Source organism: Balearica regulorum, chromosome 8 (assembly GCF_011004875.1).
Source record: "Balearica regulorum gibbericeps isolate bBalReg1 chromosome 8, bBalReg1.pri, whole genome shotgun sequence".
In the NCBI taxonomy this organism is placed as follows: Eukaryota; Metazoa; Chordata; class Aves; order Gruiformes; family Gruidae; genus Balearica; species Balearica regulorum.
In genome coordinates this window covers 31807879-31832064 of record NC_046191.1, presented here as the reverse complement: position 1 = coordinate 31832064, position 24186 = coordinate 31807879, and the positions used below count along the sequence as shown (strand labels likewise).

The following is a 24186-nucleotide window of genomic DNA, read 5'->3' as shown; positions in this document are numbered from 1 at the left end:
CCGGGGCGTGGCGAAGGGGGCGTGCCGCGGGGGGGGCGTGTCGCTGCGGCGGGCGGGGGAGCGATGCGCTCCGCGGCCTCACGGGCGGGAATTTTCTTCCGGGGTGCGGCCCGCTCGGGGGGTTTCGCTTCCGGGACGGTGCTGCGGGCCCTTCCCACCCCCGCCAGGTAGGGACCGGCGCGGCGCGGGCCCGACGGGCCGGGCAGGGCGGGGCGGGGCGGGGCGGGGTGGGGTGGGGCGGGGGGAGGCCCGGGCCCGCCCCGCCCGTGAGGCGCCGTCACGCCCGCGGGGGGCCGGCGCAGGGGGCCGGGGAGAGCGGCCGCGCCCCGCCGCCGCCCCTCCTCTCCTCAGGGCCTCGGGGCGGGGGCCGCGGGGTCCGCTCCTTCCCCGCGGGGCTTCCGCCGGCCGGGCCCGTCCCTCCCGGGAGGCTCCGCGGTCCCCTCCGGCCGGGGCTCTCCCCCGTGGGAGGGGGAGCGGTGCCCTGTCAGCCCCACGGGCGGGACGGCGTGGGGTTGGTTTGGCCCTCGGCGGTGGGGGGGGGATCCCGGGCCGCCTTCCCCCCACGCAGCCCCGGGTTCGGGTCTCTCTGCGGCTGTCAGGGCTAAAGATTCCCCGTAATCGCCTCACGCCGGGAGCGAAGGCCTGGAGCCATCGTCGCCCTGTGAGCGGTTTAGTGGGGAAAAGCCCGAGCGCTGGTAAATTCGCTCTTTGAGCTGAGGAGGGGAAGGATGGGAAAGGCAGCGTGTCTCGTCTCAGTTTAGAATTGCTGTCGGTTTTAATCTTTATTAAGGTCCCGTCGTAGTTTGAAAGTAGTTGAGTTGACCAGTCGTGGTAAATCTCAGCCCCCAAATACCAAGACTTTTCGGTCCCACCTTCCCCACGCAGCTCCCCAGCTCGACAGTTTTCTGACAAAGGACGTATTCAGCGTGAGCATCGTCTGCTGCCGAGGGGCTGTCCCGGCTTTTGACGAGGGCCTGATGGATCGAGAATTTCTCCTGGGCTTGATAGTTAGACTTGCCTCACGGGGTGAAAAAAGGCGTTTTCTGAGATAAGTCCAAATCTCAGCTGGTGACACTTGAAATTGTATTAAAAAGAGATCAGTGTCTCGGTACGTTCTCTGTGAAGAGCGCTGCTCAGCAGGAGATCCCGCTCATCCTGCAGGTAAAGGCTGAGGTGATGAACGTGCAGTCCAGCTGCAGGAAAGACAAAAATTGAGATGTCATTGCGCTGCTGGCGGCGGTGTGAGCTTATGACAGACCCCTTGCCTGGGAGGACAGAAATTGTCTCCTGACATGGGTAATTTGAACCAAAAAAAACCTGAGGTCGTCCCCGAGGTGTGTCATAAAGTGCTGCTTCCTTGATACCGAGGTAACGAAGTTATGCGGGTGCTTTGGTCCTGCCGTCAGCGGCGGATGAATTTTTCCCTGCCTTCGCAGCAGAAGCTCGCAAATAGTTTTTTGGGCTCCCTTGGGAGCAGCTGACTCCTGACCGGGGCCGTACACAGCCACGCTCAGCAGTTAAAATCTGATTATGATTTTTTCCTTTCTCAGCTGACTCCCTGAGAAACGAACGGTCGGCCTCTGCCTCCAGCCTCGCCTCCCTGCGCGAGCGCTGCCTCAGGCTGGGCTGTTTCACCTCGCCTCGCTTTTGCTTGCCTTCCTTAAGAGAATGCTTTGGGCTTTATCGCTGTAGAAACTGGTGGTTTGGGAAGATGATGAGATTACAGGCTCCCCAATCCTGTAAATATTTGCACATACTCGACAGCGATTTCAGCTGTGGGAGTGTTCCTAATGGTATGTGAGGCGGCTCATTTGGGGAAAACTTTGCGCGTGTTTAAATGCTGCAGGGTTAGTGCCAGAGATACCAGCCCTGTAAGAGAGGAAATGACTTACTCGGGTTATTTTACTTCCGTTTTTTTTATTTTAATGACCATCAGTACAACACAAACACTGAGCAGACAGCGGGGAAAGATCAATTGGATAAGATTTCGCGTTTCCCTGTGGTTTGGGGTGGGATGTCATGTAACGGTTAGCTAACCCTGCTGCTGTATCCCCCAGCAAAACCAAGAATTACAAAACCTTGATGTTCTTGATTATGCTCGGGAGAACCCTTATTCCTCCATGTTACAATTTTTTTCTTTCTTTTCTTTTTTCCTTCTAAAGGGGAAGGGGGCAAAAAGTTTTCAGACCTTCATACTACATCAGAAGAAAAAAGGAAACCAACAAGATACCACCCCCGTTTCCTCCCCTTTGCATGTTGCTCATAACCTTACGGGTAAGGCATCAGATTCTCTATTTCACTAATCTTTGTGTGTTCGAAGTTCTGCTCTTAACGTCATGTTGATGTGGACGTGTGTGCTGTAGTTGCTTCCTTGTTTTTTGTGGGGTTTGTTGCTTTCTTCTAAAGATAAAGGGGAGAAGAAGCCTTTAGACGTGGCGCTGCTAAGCTGTACCTTGTGAAGTTTTGTGCACCTACCCCCGAGGAACGCAGCCATCCGGCCATTTAGTAATCTCTTTGCACGACTTCGCCAGATTGACAGGCTGCCCTGCAGCTTCAGGTTTAGTAACATATTTTGTCAAGTTTGCACAAAGTCCGCTGGGGCATACGAACGTGCGCTGTCCTGCAGTGTTTGTAAATTTAACAAAAAAAAGTCCTTCAAAGGCACACATCCTTTCCTGCATGCTAGTCCCTTCGATTCTGAGATTTCTCAGAGCGGGCACTTTGAGCCTCGGTATTCCCAGCCTGCCTGAAATTGTTTTGATGTCTGCAGCGCTCTGCTTAATCGACACTTCAGATGCCATCCAGCGTGGAAGCTGTTCATGCCATGAGTGGTCTTTAATAAACTTATTTACTTTCTTTTTTTCTCTTTTTTTCTTTTTGGGCGAGTTTATGTCTAATTTTGGATCTTTCTGAATTTTTACCATATATGGTCAGGGCTCCTTTTCAAACTTTGCCAAAATGAAATGTGATGATTATAGAAAAATGAATTATGGAAGGGAAACTAGGAGAGCTAGTTTGTTAATCCCCATTGTTCACAAGTTGTCTTTTGCTGTACACAGTATCTCAAACCACGCAAACTCCAGCTTCTTTTGCCGGGGCGTCACTTGTGCCCAGTGGATGGTCTGATAAGTTGGTGTTTAGAACTGGATTCTGTTCTTTTTATTTCACCGTCCTGTTATATATTTTCTGCCACGTGTCAGAAACACCACATACGATGAATATCTTGGGTTTAACGATGTACGTAAGATGCCTTGAGGTCAAACGTGTGCTGGTCAGGTTTTGAAAAGTCTCCGAGGAGGATTTTGGTCCCGGTGTCTCCTTCCTGATTCCTCTTCTACAAAGGAGGGATAGCAATATTACTCTCCCTTTTCAAAGTGCTTAGAAGGTACAAGTGCTAAGTATTTTAATCCATTATGCAATCAGTTGCCTATTTTTAGTACGTGAACCATTTTTAATGTGCTTTTTACAATGCAAATGTGCTTTTATTGAGGCTGACGGAACGAACTGTTTCAAGCACTTAAGCCACAGGGAATGGGGAAGGGGGATCTATCGGGGACCGGTTTAACATCACTCTTGTGAAGGGTGGTGTACAGCACACAAAGATCGGAGGACTGCTGCGAGGTGCTTGTAAATGAAATGGTGAGAGACTTCTTTAAAAATCCTGGTATTTCAAACTGCATGAAAGTAGGTGAAAAATGTTTTAAATGCAAATGATAGACTACCTCTGTTAACGATGGTATTTTCCCCCCTTTTCCAGTAGGGTCGTGCACCTGCAGCTGGGACAGCCATGGAGAAGAGTGGGAACATTCAGCTGGAGATTCCTGACTTCAGTAACTCTGTCCTGAGCCACCTGAATCAGTTACGCATGCAGGGTCGCCTGTGTGACATCGTGGTCAATGTGCAGGGGCAAGCTTTCCGCGCTCACAAGGTGGTGCTGGCTGCCAGCTCGCCCTACTTCCGCGACCACATGTCCTTGAACGAAATGAGCACCGTTTCCATTTCTGTCATCAAGAACCCTTCTGTTTTCGAGCAGCTACTTTCCTTTTGTTACACCGGTAGGATATGTCTGCAGCTGGCTGACATCATCAGTTACCTAACGGCTGCCAGTTTCTTGCAGATGCAGCACATCATAGACAAATGCACGCAGATTCTCGAGGGAATTCATTTCAAAATTAACGTGGCGGAGGTGGAAGCGGAATTGAGCCAGACCAGGACAAAGCATCAGGAGAGACCACCGGAGTCTCACCGGGTGACGCCAAATCTAAACCGTTCTCTGAGCCCACGTCACAACACCCCCAAGGGGAGTCGCCTGGGCCAGGTTAGCACGGTGCTGGACATTCGGGAGCTCAGCCCACCCGAGGAGTCCACGAGCCCCCAGATAATCGAGCAGAGTTCGGACGTGGAAAGCAGGGAGCCCATACTACGGATTAACAGAGCGGGACAGTGGTACGTTGAGACGGGCATGGGAGACCGCGGGGGACGGAACGACGATGACGTCCGGGTGCTGGGAGGAGTACGCATTAAAACAGAGAACCTGGAGGAGTGGCTCGGGGCAGAGCATCAGCCATCAGGAGAAGATGGGAGCAGCGCTGAGGAGGTCACTGCTATGGTGATCGACACCACGGGCCACGGATCGATGGGCCAAGAGGCTTACACGTTAGGATCCTCCGGAGCCAAAGTGGTCAGGCCAACCAGCAGTGAGATTGACAGGTGAGGTTTCTTTAACTTAGTTACTGACCTTGGCCGTCAAAGGAGGTTGTGCAAGATTTTCACTTGCCTGGGTTGGTTGCTTTGGAATGTTTCCCCCCTCTATTTCGTGTGGCCATCTTAAGCATAAGCGCTGAAGGAAGTGTTTTTCCTGGTGTTAGGAAGTGTATCGAGTTTGGGTTAGAGTATTTCAGATGGGTAGTGATCAGACCAGGATCTCCAGGCTGGCTTGGGAAATTAATTATTAGCACTTAGAGATGTACAGGTTGGAATCTCTACCTCTTGGGGTACAGCTGAAGTGAGAGTTTTGTCTAAAGAAGATATTGCAGTTCAGTCTCAGTAGATACCATGCTCAGCATCGGAATTAACGAGGTCACGTACAATATGTGTTACACAAAGTATCATTGCAATAGATGCCTTCTGGCCTGAAAATCTGGGGGTGGTTCCGTTTGAGAAACAAGCTGGTCACCAGCTGTAGGTCAAGAAGAAATTTTCTTCCTGGTGGTCCAGGGCAGCGGCGGGTCATGGGTTTACGTCTTCTGAAGCAGTTGAAGTGGGGAGCCCATCGGCCTCTGCTGTTGTTTTGACTTATATGAAGGAGCAGAAAGCCTTTACTGAAAATAGGTGATGAAATCTGCTCTGTTTTGATTCTCCATCCATCTGCTTCCCCTCCACTCCAGCCTTTGTTTTCTTGCCCTTAGCTCAGACCAAAGAACTGATAAGGGGCAGATCAGTTGTGTTTGGGGGGTTTGTATTTGTGGGGATTCCCTTCACATTTGCCTCTCTTCTCTTCTAGCTCAATCCCTCTGCTCCCATGGGGGAACAGCTACCTGGAAGCAGTGGATATTCTGTCACTTGTCGCTTAATAAATCAATGTGTGGGAATGATCTTGAGCCGGCCCTTGGGAGAGCGATCCTTTCCCAGTTCCTTAACTCTTTCCCACGGATCAGCTAGCCTCAAACATCTCTTTTTGGACTGCACTCAATATCCACTGTTTCCCACCTGGAGTCCATCACATCACTTTTGTTTCACACTTGAAAAGGGGAGGAGGGCGAGGGTGGTGAATGAGAGGGCGCCCTTAGAGAAATAGTTTCTTCTCCTGTTGTACAGTTCCTGAGTCACTGGGCGCAGTTTACTTGCGATAGCAACCGAAAAGCTCTCTGTTACTGAACTGGAAGCCAAATGACTCAGTTTTATTTTTCAGATGTTAAGACTGAAACCACAGACCAGTATGACTTGGTTTTTCCTTTATACTTGCGCTGTTCCGCCTCCTGTGTGTTAGCTGGTGAGGATGAAGAGATGCTATACAGGTGCCTCTATTGCTCACCCGTTGTTCTAAACACCGTAGTGACCTGATGCCCATTAAAAACTCCGTTTACACTCTTCCCCCACCCCGCAGATTTAGCCCTTCTGGCAGCATGGTTGCTGTGACTGAGCGGTACAGATCCAAAAGCGAATCTCCCGGGCGGATGGATGAGCCCAAGCAGCCCAGTTCCCAGGTAGGCAGATCAAGAAGTTTGCAAGTAAATGTTGGCATTGAAGGTGAAGGGGGCTGTGTTGTGATGAAGCGTATAATATTTTATATTTGCAAGCGATGCTGTTTGTGAAACAAGGACCGTTTACTGTTGCAAAGGGTTTAGTTGCTCACACTGAGAATGTATGCCGTCCATATATGATTTAAAACTGATCTTTGGCTGTCGTTTGGGATTTTGGGCAGATACCTGGAAAACATGAGGAGTTTCTCTTGTTGTCTGAGGGCATAAATATCAGCCCTCGTTCTGGGCAGGCCACCAGCTCCTGAGGAGAAGCCCCATTTGCCTGCAGAGTTGAATCTGCCCTAACACACTGACAGCAAATGCCTGAGCTGAGGGAGGAGACGTTAGCTGGCTTCTGTGGAAGACTGAGGGCTGACAACAGCTGAACCCTTCCACGCTTGTACCAAAACCATTCCAAAAAGCCCCAAAATGTAGGAGAGCAATTGGCTATAGGGTGCAGCAAGGTGGGACACGGTGGTAATACCTGTGCCTAATCATTTTGATCGAATTTTTTGGTTGCATGCAGTCAGTATCGCAGTGGCACTGTAGTGCAAGTGTATCACCCAGCACTGTGTAGAATGACTCTCGTGTGCCTGAGAGATAATTAATGTGTCAGTTTGTAATCAGATGACTTTGCTGGAGGCGAGTGAAGAGTTACCAGGCTGCTTTGCCCTTGAATAAGACCAGGTGAAGCAAGGGGAAAAAAAATCATGATTGCTGTCTGCTAACTTTGTAATACACTTCCATAAAACAAAAGATACCTTTTTGTTCCTGTTTTGCCAAAGCTTTGTTTTGTGTCCTCAGAATACATCTAGAAAATTTCAGGTCAAACCAACCCTCCAGGGCAAATGAGACATACAAAGCAATTTTAGCTCTACATACAGAAAAGCTGCTGTTATTTCTCCATCGTGAGGTGGCCTCAAATAAAACCATAGGCTGTACACGGGGAAGTATCATCACCTTCTGCTCTTCTGGTATTGCTGTATCGCTGCTAAAAATAGGCTGCCCGTCATCCCTGCCCAGTGGCAGTGGTAGAGTGGAAAGAAAGCACCGTAGCTTTGTGCATCTCCTTCAGTCCCGAGCAGCTTCCCAGCGCTCGTACAGCCGGATTGAACAGCACCCGGCACGGTTACGCTGCTGCCTGCGCCTGCCCAGCCCTGGTTGCTGTTACACTGGTTGCTTGTTCACCTTTGGCATCATGGGGGAAACAGCCTAAGCTTGGGGAGTGCAAATACTGCATCCTCCACCAAGGAGGCATTCAGGAGACAGTCTGTTTGTGCTCGGTTTGAATATGATCGCCAGAAGCGGCTGTCCTACAGCCCGAGCTTGCGGTTCAGAGTTACCCTCAGCTGTTTGTCTTTCTGGCTTCAGAAAATACCGAGGAGCCAGCTCGTCCTTGGTGCGTGACTCGTGCTAGCTCTCTGTGCTGCAGATCCTCCCCCGCAACGCCGTGGGGCTGGGCTGGGTTACACAGCCATTTAGGCAAGCATGATTCATTATAAAATGAATCCTGAATGACACCTGAACAAATACCTGTGTAAAGTGACACCTGAAGAGTTTCAGATATGATTTGCAGTTTATTCCACCTCCGGTTTACTGCAAGCTCATCAATTGGCTCCTTTTTTGAACCGTTAGTAAGTAAAACAGAACACAGTATACAGTATTTTAATCAAACTGGCCCAAGATTTAAAAAAAAAGAACGTGTATTGCCACGTTTGATCCACAACTGAATCGGTGGCTGAGCGCCCTCCTGACAAGGGCTGTCTTTGCTTCCCGAGATGTAGCGAATGACTTGGCAGAAGGGGCCGCCATAGCAGAGGTTTCTAATTGATTGCTCATTTGTCTTCAGCCCCAAGGCTCCAGTTAAGCGCTTAAATGTGGGCTTGAGGTTGAAGACATTAGTGCTGCTGATTTCGAGGTTTGGCACATGCTTCAGTGCTTTACTGGCTGGACTGGGGCCTGATCTTCTTTCCTGCAATTTGTTTTAGGCTGCTTGCTATTTAAATCTCTCTTGTTTCCTTTCGCAGGGGGAGGAATCGGCCATGCTTGGCGTGAGCGGTTACGTGGAATATCTCCGGGAGCAGGAGGTTTCAGAGCGCTGGTTCCGGTACAACCCACGGCTCACTTGTATTTACTGCGCCAAATCCTTCAACCAGAAAGGCAGCCTGGACCGACACATGCGTCTCCACATGGGTATCACGCCTTTTGTCTGCCGCATGTGTGGGAAGAAGTACACCCGCAAGGATCAGCTGGAGTATCACATCCGCAAGCACACAGGCAACAAGCCCTTCCATTGCCACGTCTGTGGCAAAAGCTTCCCTTTCCAGGCTATCCTCAACCAGCACTTTCGCAAGAACCACCCTGGCTGTATGCCTCTGGAGGGGCCTCACAGCATCTCCCCCGAGACCACCGTCACGTCTCGGGGGCAGGCGGAGGAAGAATCTCCTCCGCAGGAGGAGGCTGTCGCTGTGGGGGAAACGGCACAGGGATCTGTGTCCACGACTGGGCCAGATTGAAACATGGCTGCAGAGTCTGGGGAGAAAGGACCGTCTTCCCGTTTTTGGCTCTAAAGAGTCAGCACCAACCTGGCAGGCTGGTACTGTAATTAGTGCAATGCCACCACTGGACAGAAAGAAGCTCCCAAGATGTTGCCAAAATTGCAAAATCTTTCTCTCTCTCTCTCTCTCTCTCTCTTTCTTTCTTTCTCTTACACACCCCCACACACACACGTAGAGTGTTAAAAGTTTTTCTCCCTTATTCCTCCTCCTCTTGGAGAAAAACAAAACAACTGTGTCAATCAACTTCTTATTCAGGGATCGACAGGATTTTAAATTTTTTTAATGTTCCGTAGCGATCTGGGACGAGCAGTCGTTTGTATTTCTCGACAGCGTTTTGGCCCAGCAGCTGGGTCCTGCCGTGCAGCCCCGGTGAGCCTAGCCTGCGGGGCTGCTCCTCGCCATATCTGCTGGTCCAGCTCAAGGGGAGAGCAGGGACAAGGTGCCGTTGCCTTTTTCCCTTCCCCAGGTAGTTGCCACGTTAAAGAAAACAAAAAGACTGTCCTGGTGGAACCTGCCTTGCCCAAGTGTATTTATCCCTGTCTTATTTTTGGTGTGTCTCTTTTTACCTTTTTACTTAAACTATTACTTTAGGGCTTTTGGCTTGCCCGTTCCAGGCATGCAGCCTCAACGCCCCTTGTTAAAAGCGGGCACGGCTATAAAGCGGTATTCTAGAGGTCAGCAAAACCTGAAGCGAAATTTAGCAGCTGTGAGGTTTGCGTTAGACTCTGATGCGTTGGGAGAAGGGTTGGAGGGGCCTTTCGGAGGAGGTTGTCCTTTGCTGTTGCTGAGCTGGAGAGTTCAGAGCACTGTGACGTCCTGACCGGTGCGCTGCCGTGCTTCGGGTGTTGCCGAGCATTAGGAAGAGTTTTTCTAGACTGGCTGAATTGCGGAGTTAGAGGCTGGCTACCAAAGTCGTCCTTCACCCCTACTCCCCCCTCGACACGCACTTGATCTTTTATAACAGCAATATGGGATACTGAAATACTATCGTCCCAGCCGAGCAATCGTGGGTGGTTGCTTTTAAATGTGTTTCTACAAACTAGTTTGATAACTTTTTTATCAATGAAATGCAAAAAGAAAAGAAAACCCTACTTTATTTCCTCGTAACGGTTCAGGAAACTTAAAAGTGAATGGTTCCTAGAGCAATCACAACTCTGTCCCCTTGCATGGACTTAAAACTTTTGTATTCTAAGCAGCTCTGATGTTTAGAGCAAGTTTAGCAAACCCGGAGAGACATGCCTGCGTTGTGTATTGTAGGTGTTTGCACGTGCTTACGTGTTTCATAAACGGAGAAGCATGGGACAGGTAGATAAGTGCAAATATCTTGACATCTTTTGAAGAAGTCTTTTTAAAAAAATATGCAATACTTTAAGAGTTTTCTCTGGTTCTGATGCCGAGTTGTTTGTGATGGAGGGGGAAAATGAACGACAGGTCGCGCAGATTGGGTTTGGGAGAGGACGTTTGGTTGAAGGAGTTCTCTTGAGGATGTATAACGTGTACGATAAGGAAGGATGAAGTTCTGATCCTTAAGGTGATGGGAGGAACAAGGAGACGCCAAAAAAGGAATACGCTTCCTCTTGCTTCGGCAAAGAAAGCCGGGCAAGTGGTTAGAGCGTGGGCTTGGCGAGCGGGAGGCTGACCAAGTGAAAGTAAAGCTTGGCCCGCAGTCTGACTGCGCAATTTTGGGCACATGGAAACATCTCCAAACACCTGCAAATGGGGACTCGGGATCATTTTCCTGCCCCTTTAGAGGGAAGAATTTGGAGAAGGGTGATGTATTCTTGCCTCGCTTTATGTATTTTTCTCTTTTATAAGTGAGAGGTCTCACTGTTCCTCCCATGTCTCTCTCAAAAAGCAGACGTGGCTCTAATGGTGGGTTTTTTTGGGGCGGTGGGTGGGAAGGGAACGGCTTGGTGCCAGGATCACGTGTAACGGGGATGTGCTCCTAAGAGAGGAACCTTTGCAGGTGTTCTGAGCCGGGCACCTGCAAAGTACAATTTCATTGATCATTTCAAACAGGAAAACTGATATTTCACCTCCGTTTTCCTTCTGTCCCTTCTTCCTCCTCTCCTGTCAAGTGCATCGTCACACAGTGAATGATTTTCTAAGCGGCCGCCCGAGGGACCAGCCCCGTTGGGTTTCCGATCGCAGGATCGTACCGACACAGTAAGGTTGCCAGAGAGCAGTCGCAGAAAATGAGAGATAAGAGGGTGGCTAAGGTAGGTTTCGTTGCAATCGAGGTGTGGGGAGGAGCGGAGATGTGCAGAGTATGCTGCTTTAGTCATAGCTTTTGAAGTTACCAAAAATCAAAAAGAAAAAAAGAGTTAAAAACTTTGAAATCCTATCCTGTTCACACTAGAGAGCATCAAAAGTTACTTTTAGTTGCTTAAAAGATTTTTAAGTGTTTTAAAATAGAACTTTTAAAAGAATACTACCAAACTATAAAAACATAAAATTATTTATATACATATATTATATATAAATATAGTGGGAAAGTTTCCCTGCTAAGCTTGCTGTGAAGAGAAGGGTGAAGGTGCAGTAACTGCTATACAAGCAACGTTTTTCTGAAACAGATGGCAACCGATCCGTCAAAGCGTAGTGATGAAGGGCTGACATAAAATGGTGAATGCCTTTATTCGTCTGGCATAGCTGTGAGTTTCCCGAGCAGGTTTTTGGTTTACTGTATCGATACTGTGAACGGAGGAGCATCCTAACAGTCCAGGATGCCACAGCGGTGCGTCCTGTTTTGCTGATTCACTACTTTCAATTGGCCTGGTGAAAACCGTGATACTGGTCCTTCGTAGCGTACTAGGCTAGTCTGAAAACAAAGCTTGTGAAAGGTTTTTATTTTTTCCTCTTTTATGTTTGGTTTGTTGTTTGGGGGGTTTTTGGGGGTTTGGTTTGGTGGGGTTTTTTTTTGGTTTTTTTTTTTTTTTTTGGTGCAGAGGTTGCCACTGTATAAATGATCATTTCTGATTGCATGCAAAAGAGCCGATATTCTTGCCCGGGCCTCGCTGAGGTGAAGTTTATAGCTTGTAGCTAGAGTCAGTATAAGGTATGGTAGTGGGAATCATTTTAATATTATTTCTGTACATTTAATGGATGTGTATGTGTATGTATGTGTGGGAATCATGGTGTCTCTAATGTTTTCTTGAACAGCGCTGAAAGCAGTTTAGGCCCATCCGTGCTGGAAGATGGAACCGGTTCAGAAGGAATCGTTTATTAAACTTTTCCTTCAGTGGTTGACTTTTTCAGTGCAGATGAGGCCAAGGTTCGAGAAAAAAGGGGTTGGAGGTCATATACGGTATGGAAAAACCTCATGTGAATTTTCCGGCAGCAGTGTAGCTCCTCGGAGCTGCTTTCCATAACAGAATGATACCATCTTTCGTTGCCTCTCGTGTAAATCTTTACAGTTGCACCGAAGCTGTGGAGAATCGGATGCCAACTTTCCAAGTGCGAATGCTTCTGTGATGGGTTGAGGCACGGCTTTGCGTTTCCACGTCTAGCTGCAGCTTCTTCCCCTCTGCCAAAACTGATTTCAACTGTGATTTAAGGAGGATGTGAAGAGAACTCTGTCATATTTTAATACCTCTGTACGTAACGTTTCTGTCCGCTTCAGAGTTAGGGCTTACTAACCCATTTGTTTGCTTGCCTCAGGGCAACAGGGGGAACACGCTGTGTTTCTGCAGTTTTCTTTCTCAGAGGGGGAACACGTTTCTTAGTTCTCTGCTGCGGCAGAGAAACCTTCCAAATGTGAAGTGTTGCGGTTATCTCCTTGAGCCTGCAGAAAGCCCCGGTGCCAAGTCACAGCAGAGTGACGTGACTGTTGCCGTGGCCGTTCCCTGCTGCTGCCAGGTTCCCTGTGAATAGCTGTGAAAATAACAAGAATTGTGTTAATACTGTGCTGCTGCTTTGGGGAAAAGCTAAACTTCTTCCTCTCGGGAGGATGACCGATATGAAGCTGGGAGAGGGGAAAAGCAGAAGGTCTTTTTTGCTCCCTTGCAATGGGAGTATGTGAAAGCAAACCGTGGTTCTTATTTCCAGCAGCCAGATAGAGAGGGATGAGCTTTGTGAAATGTGAATTTATAACAGGGGGCTGAGGACACGCTTAGAGCCCCTTAATAAGGTCCAGGGATATCAGCCTGGTGGGAGTCAGAGCGGCCGATGCAGGTGGGCAATCCCTCGCTTGTCCTCCCAGCGTTGTCCGGCCGTCAGGTTCAGTCCTTTGACTTACCTACATCTTCTCTACAATATTTTCAAGCTGTGATCTGTATAATTGAACTCTCAGAAGTTTGGGTGCCTGAAGGGCAGGAAGAATAGAAAGCGTTTTGTGTCTCTGCTGCTGTGTTAAATCCAGCCGAGGTCGGTAGCGACTGACTGTTCCCATCTGACAGCTATTCAGGGCTGGAATTGCGTTTGGAACGAGCTGTGGTCTTGCTGAAAAGCGTAGTGGCGCGGGCTTGGTGGGGAGGGCACGCAGTCAGGATTTCAGCCCTTGGCGAGATCAAGTTTGAAATAAATGGACGGCACAGATCTCCTTGCTTGTCCTGCTTTTGTTTTCTGACAGCTAGGTGACTTTGTTTTCCAGGGCAGGCCGTCCCATGCCTCTAGTCCCATGCGCAGTAGTAATGTCACTTAAAAGCGTGATACCGAGTGCAGTAAATAATTCTGAGCAGGCCGGTCTTAAAGCAGAGTCCTGCTGCTGCCTTTGGGTGATTCAACCCGAACAAGGCGTTTGCAAGAGCAGAGTTGTAGCTTTTATTTGCTGCTGACTTCATCTCTCCTGCAGAACCCAATGTATAAATAGAAAGACAGCTGAAAAGGTGTGGTTTATTTGGGCAGAAAGAAGTTTGTGAGGTAGACTGAGGAGTCATGCATGTTTAAAACCAACAAAAAAATCAGCACTCCTTAAACTTATTATTTAAACTTTATAAAATTCTCCTCTTCTGTCCGGGACATGCCCGCCAGTTTAGCTGTACCAGCATCCAAGTGGTTCTGCAAATTAGTGACACCAAATGCTGTTCTTTCTTGCTCTCCTGGAAATATTTTGGGGATGGGAGAAGTCAAGGAGCTGTAATTCAGGAACCTTCTAATTTTCATCAAGGTTTGGGCTCCGAGTTTCCCCTGGGAGCTGAGCCCGTAGCCAGGACTGCAGTGGGAAAGTCTGGAGTCTTTCGATGGAGCTGCCGCCACCGTAGCCTCGTCTGGCAGTAACGATATTCTCAGAGATGAGCATTACTCGATGCATGCACAGAGCTTTGACGTCTTCAGTGGAAGGTCCTAAAGAGGAGCTAAGGATCATTGTCATTCAAAGGGTATTTTGATATAAAATACATACATATATGTATGTACATTTATATATATATATATATTTGTAACCAAATAAAAGCTAGAACTATGCAAACACTACTGGCTGCTGCTTGAAACTAATGTCTACCAGAACATTCTGAGTAGATGTGGAGTAGATTTATTGGGTTTTTTTGTTTGTTTTTAACTAAAATGCAGCAGGCCAAAGTTTTGCTGCAGTTAGTCTTACCAGAAACTTAGGTTAGTCCTAATCTGGAACCCGCTCAAGTGGGTTATAAAATTATCTGAAGAGTCCTACCATCTCTAAAATATTTCCATCTACCTTGGTGTTATTGCTGAAAGGCTTTCTTTTGCGAAACAGGAAAACACAGAGGCTGGGACTAGGAGAGGTTGAATGTGATGTGTGGGACGATAGGAGAGAAGGAGAATCAAGGAAGGACTGGGAGCATTTTCTGTTGGACGTAGGATTGAGTTGACTTCAAGGAATCTTCCTACTTGTGAAAACGTCCGTCGCCGTGACGGAGGCAGTGAAGCATCACCGGGCTGAATTCTGGTCCCGGTGGAGGTATTGGAAAGCCTCCCGCTGAATCTGATGGTACCGGAGTTTAGTCTGCTGGGAGGAATTTCATGTGGTTTCTACCGTTTCTTTGTGTCAGATCCGATCTTTGCTTTTAGGATTAACTAAAATACATCCAACTGTAATCTTCAGTGACCTTTGACTTTTTTATTCCTGGGGACTATAGAAAATTCAGGTTTCCTATAACATTATCCTCATCCCAACTGTGAACATGTTACTACTGCTTCTTATAATTTATTGTCTTTCTGTTCCTGAATGTCTGTGTGATCCAGCTGTTCACCAGCACCACCTTCCAGTGCTTCATTAGCTTTTATGCACAGGGAATTGTTGCAATGGATAAGTTGACCACGCTAGTTGGAAGAGTAGAAGCCTTTGGAGAATGACTTTTGCTTCCTCTAGCTGTCATTAGGGAGTGCACACACACATACCTGTATATACATATATATGGATACATATATAAAGTGTTTCAATATAAACTCATTTAGCGTTAATCTTATTTAATTTATATTTTAATCCAGTTGTAAACCAAAGTATTACAGCTTGTGAAATGACGCGTCTCGGAAATAGGAGGAACCTTTTTAGACGGGAGCTGTGAAAGTTCTTTGCTGACAAAAATGCAGATACGAGTAAGACTTAAGACCTTGTGCTGGTGAATCCCAGAGATTCACCAGCACAATCCTTGGAAGGATTGAAGACTTGCTGGGTAAAGTCTGACGGTGGGGAGGCAGTGCGGGTTACCATTTTAAAACACTGTTGGGTTTGGGTTTTTTTCCTTATCCCGTACGAGTTGGTATTGGAGGAATTGCTACGAGAGCAGCGCAGCAGGGCCTCTCATGGAGATGAGGTGCGTGGTTAAAGCCAAGAGGGCGATGTCAGATAGCGCTGTTTGCTTCCGGCATCTTCTGTTCGCAGGTCTGGATGGAGGTGTGCTGTGTTCAGCTCCGGGCACCTCGGCACTGCCTCATCGAACGACCCTGCAGGGAGCTGCTCGGTTGATGGTTTGAATTAGCGCTTTAAAAACGTGGCTCGGAAGTGTTTCTCCTGCTGGACTTTTCCAACAGAATCACTTTGGAGTCTCTGCCACCCTGCTGGTCACAAAACCTGGGGCTTCTGCCCTCCCTCTTGGATTGGGACGCTTTGAAGAAGCATGAGGACTCGCCTACTAGAATGCCTTGAGGAAATTTCCGTGCAAGGGACAATTAGGCGCGGATTTGCTGTATATGCTGTAACATGGATCTAAAGTGATTCCACATGGTCTTCCGCCTGACCCCTTGTAAACGCAGGGTTTGGATGAATTTTTGTAAACAGGCGTCTAAAAGACAGGACAGGGTGTCTCAGTGCTGGCACTGGTTCTGCCGGCGTCCCTTTTGGCTTGCTCTTTCTTGCTGTGGGATCTAATAAGGGTTGGAGCTGAGAGGTGTTAGTTGAGATGGAGTACAGCTGCCACCGGACCGGGTGCTCCTGGGCTTTGGCTCGAGTGTGCTGTCAGAGCGATGAAAGCAGCCCTGGAGGGAGGATTCAGGGCCTTCTGGAGGCTTGGAAGTGGCAGTGGTTTTCACGGTACTTAACAGTTTTGTAGGAAAACAAGTATATTCTGGCAAGGCTAGAAATAAAAAGGGAGAAGACAGCAAATCAGACTGTAGTCTGGCACAACTGGGAGCTGGAGAGAGGAAGCCATGAGAACAGCCACTAATGTATTTAGTGTCTAATTTACAGTTTTAGAGTATCAGTCTTTGCTGGTTGGGTTGGGTTTTTGGTATCTTTTGTGGAGGTGCATGTTCTACTGTCTAGGAAGAAGAAATGGGTCCAAAGATAAAATCTTGCTGATTCTTCTGTGCCGGGGAGTAATTGCCTTTCCAAGGACTTAGCAAATGCTATGAACAAATTCACCTCTGACAATCTCCCGCAGACTTGGCAGCGGCTGTGCTTCCTCTTGCTCTTCTGCTCAGCCCACACGCTAGAGCCTCTTTTTATAGAGGCTTTCCCTGCGTCCCTTACGTTGAGCAGGGTGATGGTCCACCTACCTTTGTTAATCAAGTAAGTTCATTTAATACTCCTCAGCAGGATTAGCGCATACTCGCAGCTCATGGTATATCAAGCACTCTGCCAGCCGTACGCAGTACAATTTTTAGCTACTAGCTCTAGCAAATATAAAAAGACTGTAAGGTAATCTTTTCGTATTATTGAGTACAGACCCCTTCTGTGCCGTGTGCTGTACCAGCGCGTAGGAACATCATCTGTCACATCAAATTCCTTTTGGCTGAGGCCTCCCGTAAGCAACCTCCGTGCGAAGGTGCTTCTCGGGGCAGCTGTCAGGAGAAACTGGTCTGATACCAGCAGCAGATCCCATCTGGCTGCTGTGTCAAATAGTGGTCGCTCTGATAAAGCAGGCAAAAGGAAAAAGGGAAAGCAGGTCAGGAGAAGAGAGGTCCCTCAGACCAAGCAGTGGCTGCTAATTGGGCAGAAAAGAGTTCTTTGATTGAGATGGTGATCTGTATGTGGAATTTATGTCATTTTTTTGTTCAAATAACTTTTAACGACGTATATTTTGGTTTGGTTTTTTTTTTTACATAGAGGTAGTCCTTTCCACTGAAAGCTTCCCAAGTCGATTATTAAGTAGCACTGGCGTCAGTAAGCTGCATCCAGTGACTCCTCGGTGTTCGGTGGGTTGGTGACAACAAGTAAGCCGGAGGCTCTGGGCGAGAGGGTTGTGAACGCATGCTGCTGGCTCTCTTTCCCTATAACCAATTTTTAAGGCTTTGGGACACGGACCAGAAATGCTTCTTTGTGTTTTACAGCTTTAATTCTTTTCGTAGAAATGTTGACAAATCTTAGCTCCCTCCCCAATTATTTTTATGTTCTGTTTAGTTAAATTCTCATCTGGCATCAGTCCGTGATCTAAGAGCAATTTCTACAACAGCCACGGGTAGGACTTTGTAGGAGATGACAGGAAGCTTAAAACCTGTGGCTGTCGGAGGTGATGTTTGCAACGTGGGGTTTTTTTGCTGCCGTAGAAGCGGGGTTAGCAGAGAGGGTCGAGGAAGGGTCGAGCCGGTCTCTGTCGCAGCGTGGATCGAGTCCCTGGGCATCGGTGCCTGCTTGCTGAGATCTTCGAGGTTAGAGGTGCAGATGGGATTTTTCTTCTGAGATTCTCTTCCTGGCTTCCCGTTGTGCGAGTGCTTCAGCTCCCCGCGTTGGTAACGAGCAACAGACTCTGCTTTCTTCAGCATCAGGACGTGGTCAGCATTGAGGCTGCATGGTGGGAGCCTGGGGGGGAATTTAGGAAGGGAATTGTGCACCAAAAAGTTGAACTTGTCAAAGACTTTTGAGAATGAGGAGTTAAACCTGCTTTTGTCAGGGCGACGGAGTAGGCCTGGGGGTTTGGGCTGTTAACGTGTATTCAGATTCTTGTTTTTGCAGGGTGAGATGGGCCATTCCAGAAATCTGGGCAAGGAAAAGTGGTAGCGTTTGAACCTCGTGTTCTCATTCCAGGTTTCCACCGAGAACTGCACCAGGTACGCGGATGCCATCGATGGGGCGAGGGGGAAGTTGTGCAGCATCGCGTTACGTGGCTGGGAGCGTGTGTCCGTGTTACGTCCGGGGGGTGCCGGGTGCCCTGTGCCAGAGACAACCCAGGTAAACGGGCACCTTTTGAAACCGATAGGATGGTGCGGTGTTCCCCAAAAGTGGTCTTAGCTTCGCCCATCAAGCCTGCAGGGGGATGTACCCTGCTGTCAGCACAATTATCCATTAGCATGCCACATACATTTGTCTTTATATATTGACTGGCAAGCCCTGAGTTTTCTGAGGAGCTGGTGATTAGTGTACGAGGGTGTTTCCCCGCAGAAAGCGGTGCAGGAAGGGAGGGAGAGTGAGGTGGGATTCGTGCCCCAGCTGAAGCTCAGGCCTGCTAGCCCTGGGCACAGAGAGCTCAGGTCCTGTTCCCTGTCGTGCAGGGAAGGGGCTCAGGTGGGTGGTTTTCTTCTCTGCTAGAGGGAAGCTATCATGTCTGCTAGGAAAAAACCCTGCATTCTTGTTAGGAAACCAGTTATAGGACTGGTTATATGCCAGCAGCAGAATAACGAACAGACTAACAAAAAAAAAAGTGTTAATTCTAATCTGGTGACAGTGACTTGCTTAGATCACACCTCTTACAAAGCTGGTTTTATTTCCCCACTTTAGAAGTGGTGGCAAATCTCCCTCCGGCCGCAGGCTCGGTGCAGTCTGTAAATGGGAAGAGGCCCTTTCCCCATCTGCTGCCAAGCACTGTAAAAGGATTCAGCCCACAAAGCAATTGAAACCAGCAGCACTGCCACCCTGCAGATAGTTTGCCTACGTTAGCCAAAATTTCTTTAGCTAGCCCGGGCCCCGCCATCTGGCTCTTCCTAGCCTGAGCCAGTTGTCGTAGCGAGGAGAGCATCTGGAAAGCACGAGCAGAAATGGCGAGGAAAGGAGGTTTGCGTAGCGGGGAGGAGGGAGACACCCGAAATAAGAAGGCGGCTCCTCTGTTTTCAGCGCTGGCTGGGGCTGTTGGCACTGGAAACCAACAGGAGGTGTTGGGGAGAATAGGTGGAACAACAGCAAAGCGTCATCGGGATGAGGCGTGCATGTGTGTCTAGCACGTTGTGGATGCTGCGGGCAGGGAAATGCAGGTTGTAGAACCCGTGTGTTCAGCAGCGTGCAGGAAACCCTGCTGTCTTGGAGATGGGTGCGCAGAGATGCCTGTACCCTGTCCTAAAATGTTAGAGCTGAGCATCGCCAGTGTTCACCCTGGAGCTGTGAATGGTAACGAAGGAAGATGAGCCAGGCCCTAGCGGAGGCAAATTTGCGTGCAGATTTCAGAGATTCCCTTCGAAGGAACTGGAGGGCAGCAAGTAAAGGCTGGAAAGGGGCAGTACCAGATGTCAAAGTGCCATTTTCTGGATGTTGGGTTTTCTGGCATGTGTTTAAGGTGTTGAAGACTGAAGTTTGCTTTCCTTTCAGTACTCTCTCCTTCACCTATTTCATTTCTTCTATTTAAACTCAGCAGCCGAGGGGAGGGTGCAGAGAAGATGGAGCCAAGCTCTTCTCCGAGGTGCACAGTGGAAGGAGGAGCAGCGGTAGGCAGAAGTTTACACAAGGGAGATTCAGGTTAGGTATTACGAGATGTTTTTTCACCGTGAGTACAGCCAAGCCGTATTGGAACAGCTTGTCCAGAGAGGCTGTGAAATCTCCATCCTGGGAGATACTCCAAACTCGACGGGGCAGAACCCCTGGAGTATAAAATATCGCCCCACTGCACGCTGCACTGCGTAATACAGAACAAGGACTGGGGAGGTTTATCCTACCAGTGCATTTCCAGGTAGGACAGTTTTATTTTTTGTTCCATTTGTCAGTGATTAATCCATGAAATAGCATCTTGCCTGCTACGGTCTGTGGAGAAGTCCAGCTGCTCCCCAAGCGTGAGTGCAGCCTCCAGGTTCTTGTTTCCATTAGACTACGCCAAGCTGTATTTTTGTTACTTTTTTTTTTTTTTTTTTAGTATTATATAAAACCAGGCAGCTTTAATGGGCTTCCTAGTTCATATCAGTTAAGCTTTTGAAACATATTCAGGTATCTTTTAAATACTGCTGTGTAAGTTCCTTGTTTAATCTGACATATTCTGATTTATTCTTTTACTGCAGTTATCTAAAACAGTACTTCAAAAAAACCAACACAACAGTGCATTAATGATTTTGCAGACTGTCAGCTATGTTAAGCCTCCAGCTTTACTTAGTGTTTGTAAATGTACTTAACCCCTTCCCCCTCAGATCTACGGTTAAATGTCTTCATTATTTTTATATTGCAGTGAAGCTTATTTATTTAAACCTTCCCCTTATCTTTACGGTCAGACCCAATACCATTGGCTATGAAACTGTGAAACTAATTAGAAATGAAAAATGAAGCTAGATTGGTTAGTTTTACTACTGGTTGTAAAATATAGAAAGTAGCAGCATAAAAGAAGAAAAGTAGACTTGGAATTACTCGGTCTGGGGCAGGGGAAGGAATTGCAAAGCTAAGGCTGAGAAACTTCTTGGAAACGAGTTGTAACCTGATGATGTTACTTCACCGGTTCCCCATTTGGCAAGTTGAAAAGCTGCGTCTCGAGACCGAGAGGTGCGTCCGGGGTCCCTTCGTTCACCTACGTGTCTAGGGCATTGGTTCGACAGGGGAGTTTGTGCTCCCGTGATGCTATTTTTCTCAGAGTTTATGTGCTGAAGTAAACTCAATGGATTACTGTGAAGCTTTTATTTAATATTCCATTGCATGTAAATCGGTAGAATTAACACAGGTGAGGAGGAGGAAGGTGCCGTTTTGTCGTGGAGGGTGGCAGCTGCAGGTGACACTAACACAAGGCGGACAGTGCCATTCTCCCCAGAGCAGCTTTGATTTTGGCAAGAAGCGAAGCCTCGTCGCCCCTGCGACTGTCCCCTGCCCACGGGTGCTTCCAGTCGGCCAGAACCGATGTGAATTAGTCCTGAGTTTGCTCTGTAAAAACACAGGGATGGGGTTTTGTTCGCGCAGGCTGTTGTGGGTGCGTGCGGTTACAGGCTGAGGGCAAACTGGATCTCGGAGGGAGAGCCAGGGAATGGTTCTGTAGGGGCGCAGGGACTTTTCTCAAGCGTTAGAAGGTTTCCAAAGCCAGGGTTATGCTCTTGGGGGAAGCAACCGCCCAGCTGGAGTGCGAGTGAATTTGGGATGGAGAGCAGAATTTTGTCATACCCTTTGCTTCAGACTAATTCCTTTTGGCTCCCCTAAAGCGCTTGCTTGGGCAGGGCTGCGCTGTCACGGGGCAAAGCAACTGTGAGAAATATTTTGAAGCGAAGGGGGAGCGTTGTCATACAAATAACATACGTTTCTTTTGTGTTTGCCTATGTAAAATTGCTGACAGTTAGGACAGGCCAAGGGGTGCAAGAGTAATCCTTCTTGGAGGCAAATCAGGGACTTTTCTGAATAAGCTCTTTTAAAAGCTGAGTTAGGAAGAGAATAATATGCAGCTGTACGTTCTTGCGGTAAACGTAGTGCTACACTTAGAGGGAGGGTTAGCGCAGGGCAAGAGAAGACAGAATCAGAGAAGTGAAAGCAAGCTTGCGGAAATGAAAGCAAGCTATTCAAAGTACTGCATTTGTCCGAAAAGGGAAGGGAACGAAGGCAGTTTTCCCCTAAGCCTCTGGTATCTTGTACACTAGCTGAAATTCTGGGGAGCTACGCCCCGTTTGTCTCCGAAGCTGCCCTCTGCCCCCTCCTTTCCCCGGTGTCACCCCACCTTTCCTGGAGAACACTGTGAATGTGACGCCGGTGGCTCTTTTTCACATTTCCATTCAAACCGCTCAGAGCACGAAATGCTGTCACGCGGTGACGCCGTAGCAGACGAGCTGTGACCGAGCGCCCTGTTCAGCGGAACGGTAACCCCCAAACAGGGACATTGATGATCGAGCGCTTCCTTGCGGAGCAGCGGAAAAGTAGCGTAACAGAAGCGAACAATGTAAGTGGCTTCATATAGCGATTTGCTAATCAAAGTTGATTTCGTAATGAAGTAAAACTGACAATCACTTTCTAAAATAGAAAAGCCTCTTAGAGGGAATAGTCAAGCATGTCTTCAACAGAAAGATTTAACTGGGATAACTTTTAATAAAGAGCACAGGATTTTTTTTCCTTTTTTTTTTTTTTTTTTTTGAGCAATCACTCCAGAAATTGTGTTGCGTTAAGCAGCAGAAGATTCACAGGACAGTAACTACCTCTCTCTCTCAGAGTGCTGAGGTTACCACGCTACACACTCTATCAGCAAAGCTTTCACTTCAAACAGATTTGTTTTCCTTACCTCTGTGTTTCAGAAATGCAGGTCTGCTCTGTAAAGTGACTCTATGAAAATGGCATCTGGCAGGAGCAGGGAGGAAGCCTTTTGGGGTCCGTTGTCCCTCTTTGCTGCCACTTTGTCGCTGTGACCCGTGCAGGTTCATTCTGGGGCCGCGACCGTTCAGGGTGGATTCGTTACTTCGCGTGTTCTGCGGAATAGCAAACCGTCCCGCGGGCCAAAGGCTCCTGCCAGAGCTGCGGGCTCAGCTTCCTGCGCTGGGAAATTAGTTACTGATGTGGAAGGTAAGAGGAGAATCCATCTCCCTCCTGCCTCCAAGGGAGCAGGCAGCAGTAAAAAAAAAAAAAAAGCAATAAAATAAAAAAAACAAAACACTTTTATATGTTGGTCATTAGTCAGCAGATCTGACTCTGCAAATTTATATATATATATATACACACACACAGAGCAGATCTCTTGTATTAAAAGGTGCCATTTTTTTTTTCTAAACAGAGTCCCTTTCCAAACTAGAACAGCACTTTAAATAGGTTCCTCTTTAAAAAGAAAAAAAAAAAAAAAAAGAAAAAAAAAAGAAAAACCCTTTACTGAAGAAATGCACTTTAAATCATAAGACAAGTACGGCTGTCGCTGGCTTTTGACACAGCTGTACAGGTAGGCGGCTTCTTGTCAGCCAGAGCCCCGGAGGGAGCGACGTTGCCAGACCCTTGGCTGCCATAAAACTACCGCAGCTCTACCTCCCGCTCCCGCAGCCCTCCCGGCCTGGCGCTGCCCCTGCCCACACTATGGACAGGAGTTCCCACCGCAACCGCACACCTGGTTGCGGCTCAGCCGTGCTGTAGCACTAACAGGGCTGGCACGCGTCGGCCTGTTAGAACACTTTTGTAATCGGTCAAAAAACCCACCCTTCCTTGCCTGTAAAGAATATTTAAACCCCGTTTACAATAGGTCAGAAGTTACACCCAGTTACAACACAGCAGATGGCCCATCCGCGTGCACAGGGCCGGGCTAAGTCGAACGAGCAAAGCCACGACAAAGTTGTTGCTGGGGTTGTGGGTTTTTTTCCATAACGTGGATGTGGAGCCCTAGTCAGTTCAGTATTTTTAAAATTTTTTTTTTTTAGTTTTTTTTTTTTTTAAATCCAAGTTTGTCTGTCCCACATTGATTCTGCTCTGAGCTGGTTTGCAGAGTAACCATTTGTAAGAAAAATTGTGCTGTCACCTTCAACTGTTGAACTATAAATCAAACCTTTTAGGACAGGTGTCCTAACACTCAAGACTTACTTTCACAGTTAAGAAATTTCCTGCTGTACTAATTATTACTTTTTTTTTTTTAATTATTATTTTAATTTTGGTTGCAATCCTTATATTTCAAGGAAAAAAAATAAAAGTCAGCGTTCACACTAGTCTGCAGTAGGTTGAAGTGCGAGCCTGCTGTGTGTAACTTGTGGATATCGGACTGTTTTAAACGATTTTACAAGCTGTTCCCAAGCTGGTTCTCTGCCGTGGCTTTCCTCTTCCTCCTCCAGCGGGAGCTGGCAGACAGAAGCTCCGTGGAGAAGCCACCAGCTCTGGGGCCGATGGTGTGCGGGGACGGCCGGCGCTGCTGGAGGGGGGGGGGGGGGCAGGCAAGGACGGCGAGAGAACCAGCGTTGGGGAAGGGGGAAATAAA

At 48.0% G+C, this 24186-nt stretch overlaps 1 protein-coding gene across 1 annotated transcript; it reads left to right on the top strand.

The window, feature by feature from the left end:
- The first annotated feature begins 36 nt into the window (after positions 1-36).
- On the top strand, positions 37-23422 carry ZBTB37 (zinc finger and BTB domain containing 37). Its single transcript, XM_075760518.1, has 5 exons — positions 37-167; positions 2163-2274; positions 3758-4710; positions 6107-6206; positions 8270-23422. Exons 3-5 carry the CDS (start codon positions 3788-3790, stop codon positions 8756-8758), a joined length of 1512 nt encoding a protein of 503 aa, XP_075616633.1. The 5' UTR covers positions 37-167; positions 2163-2274; positions 3758-3787; the 3' UTR covers positions 8759-23422.
- Positions 23423-24186: the final 764 nt, after the last annotated feature.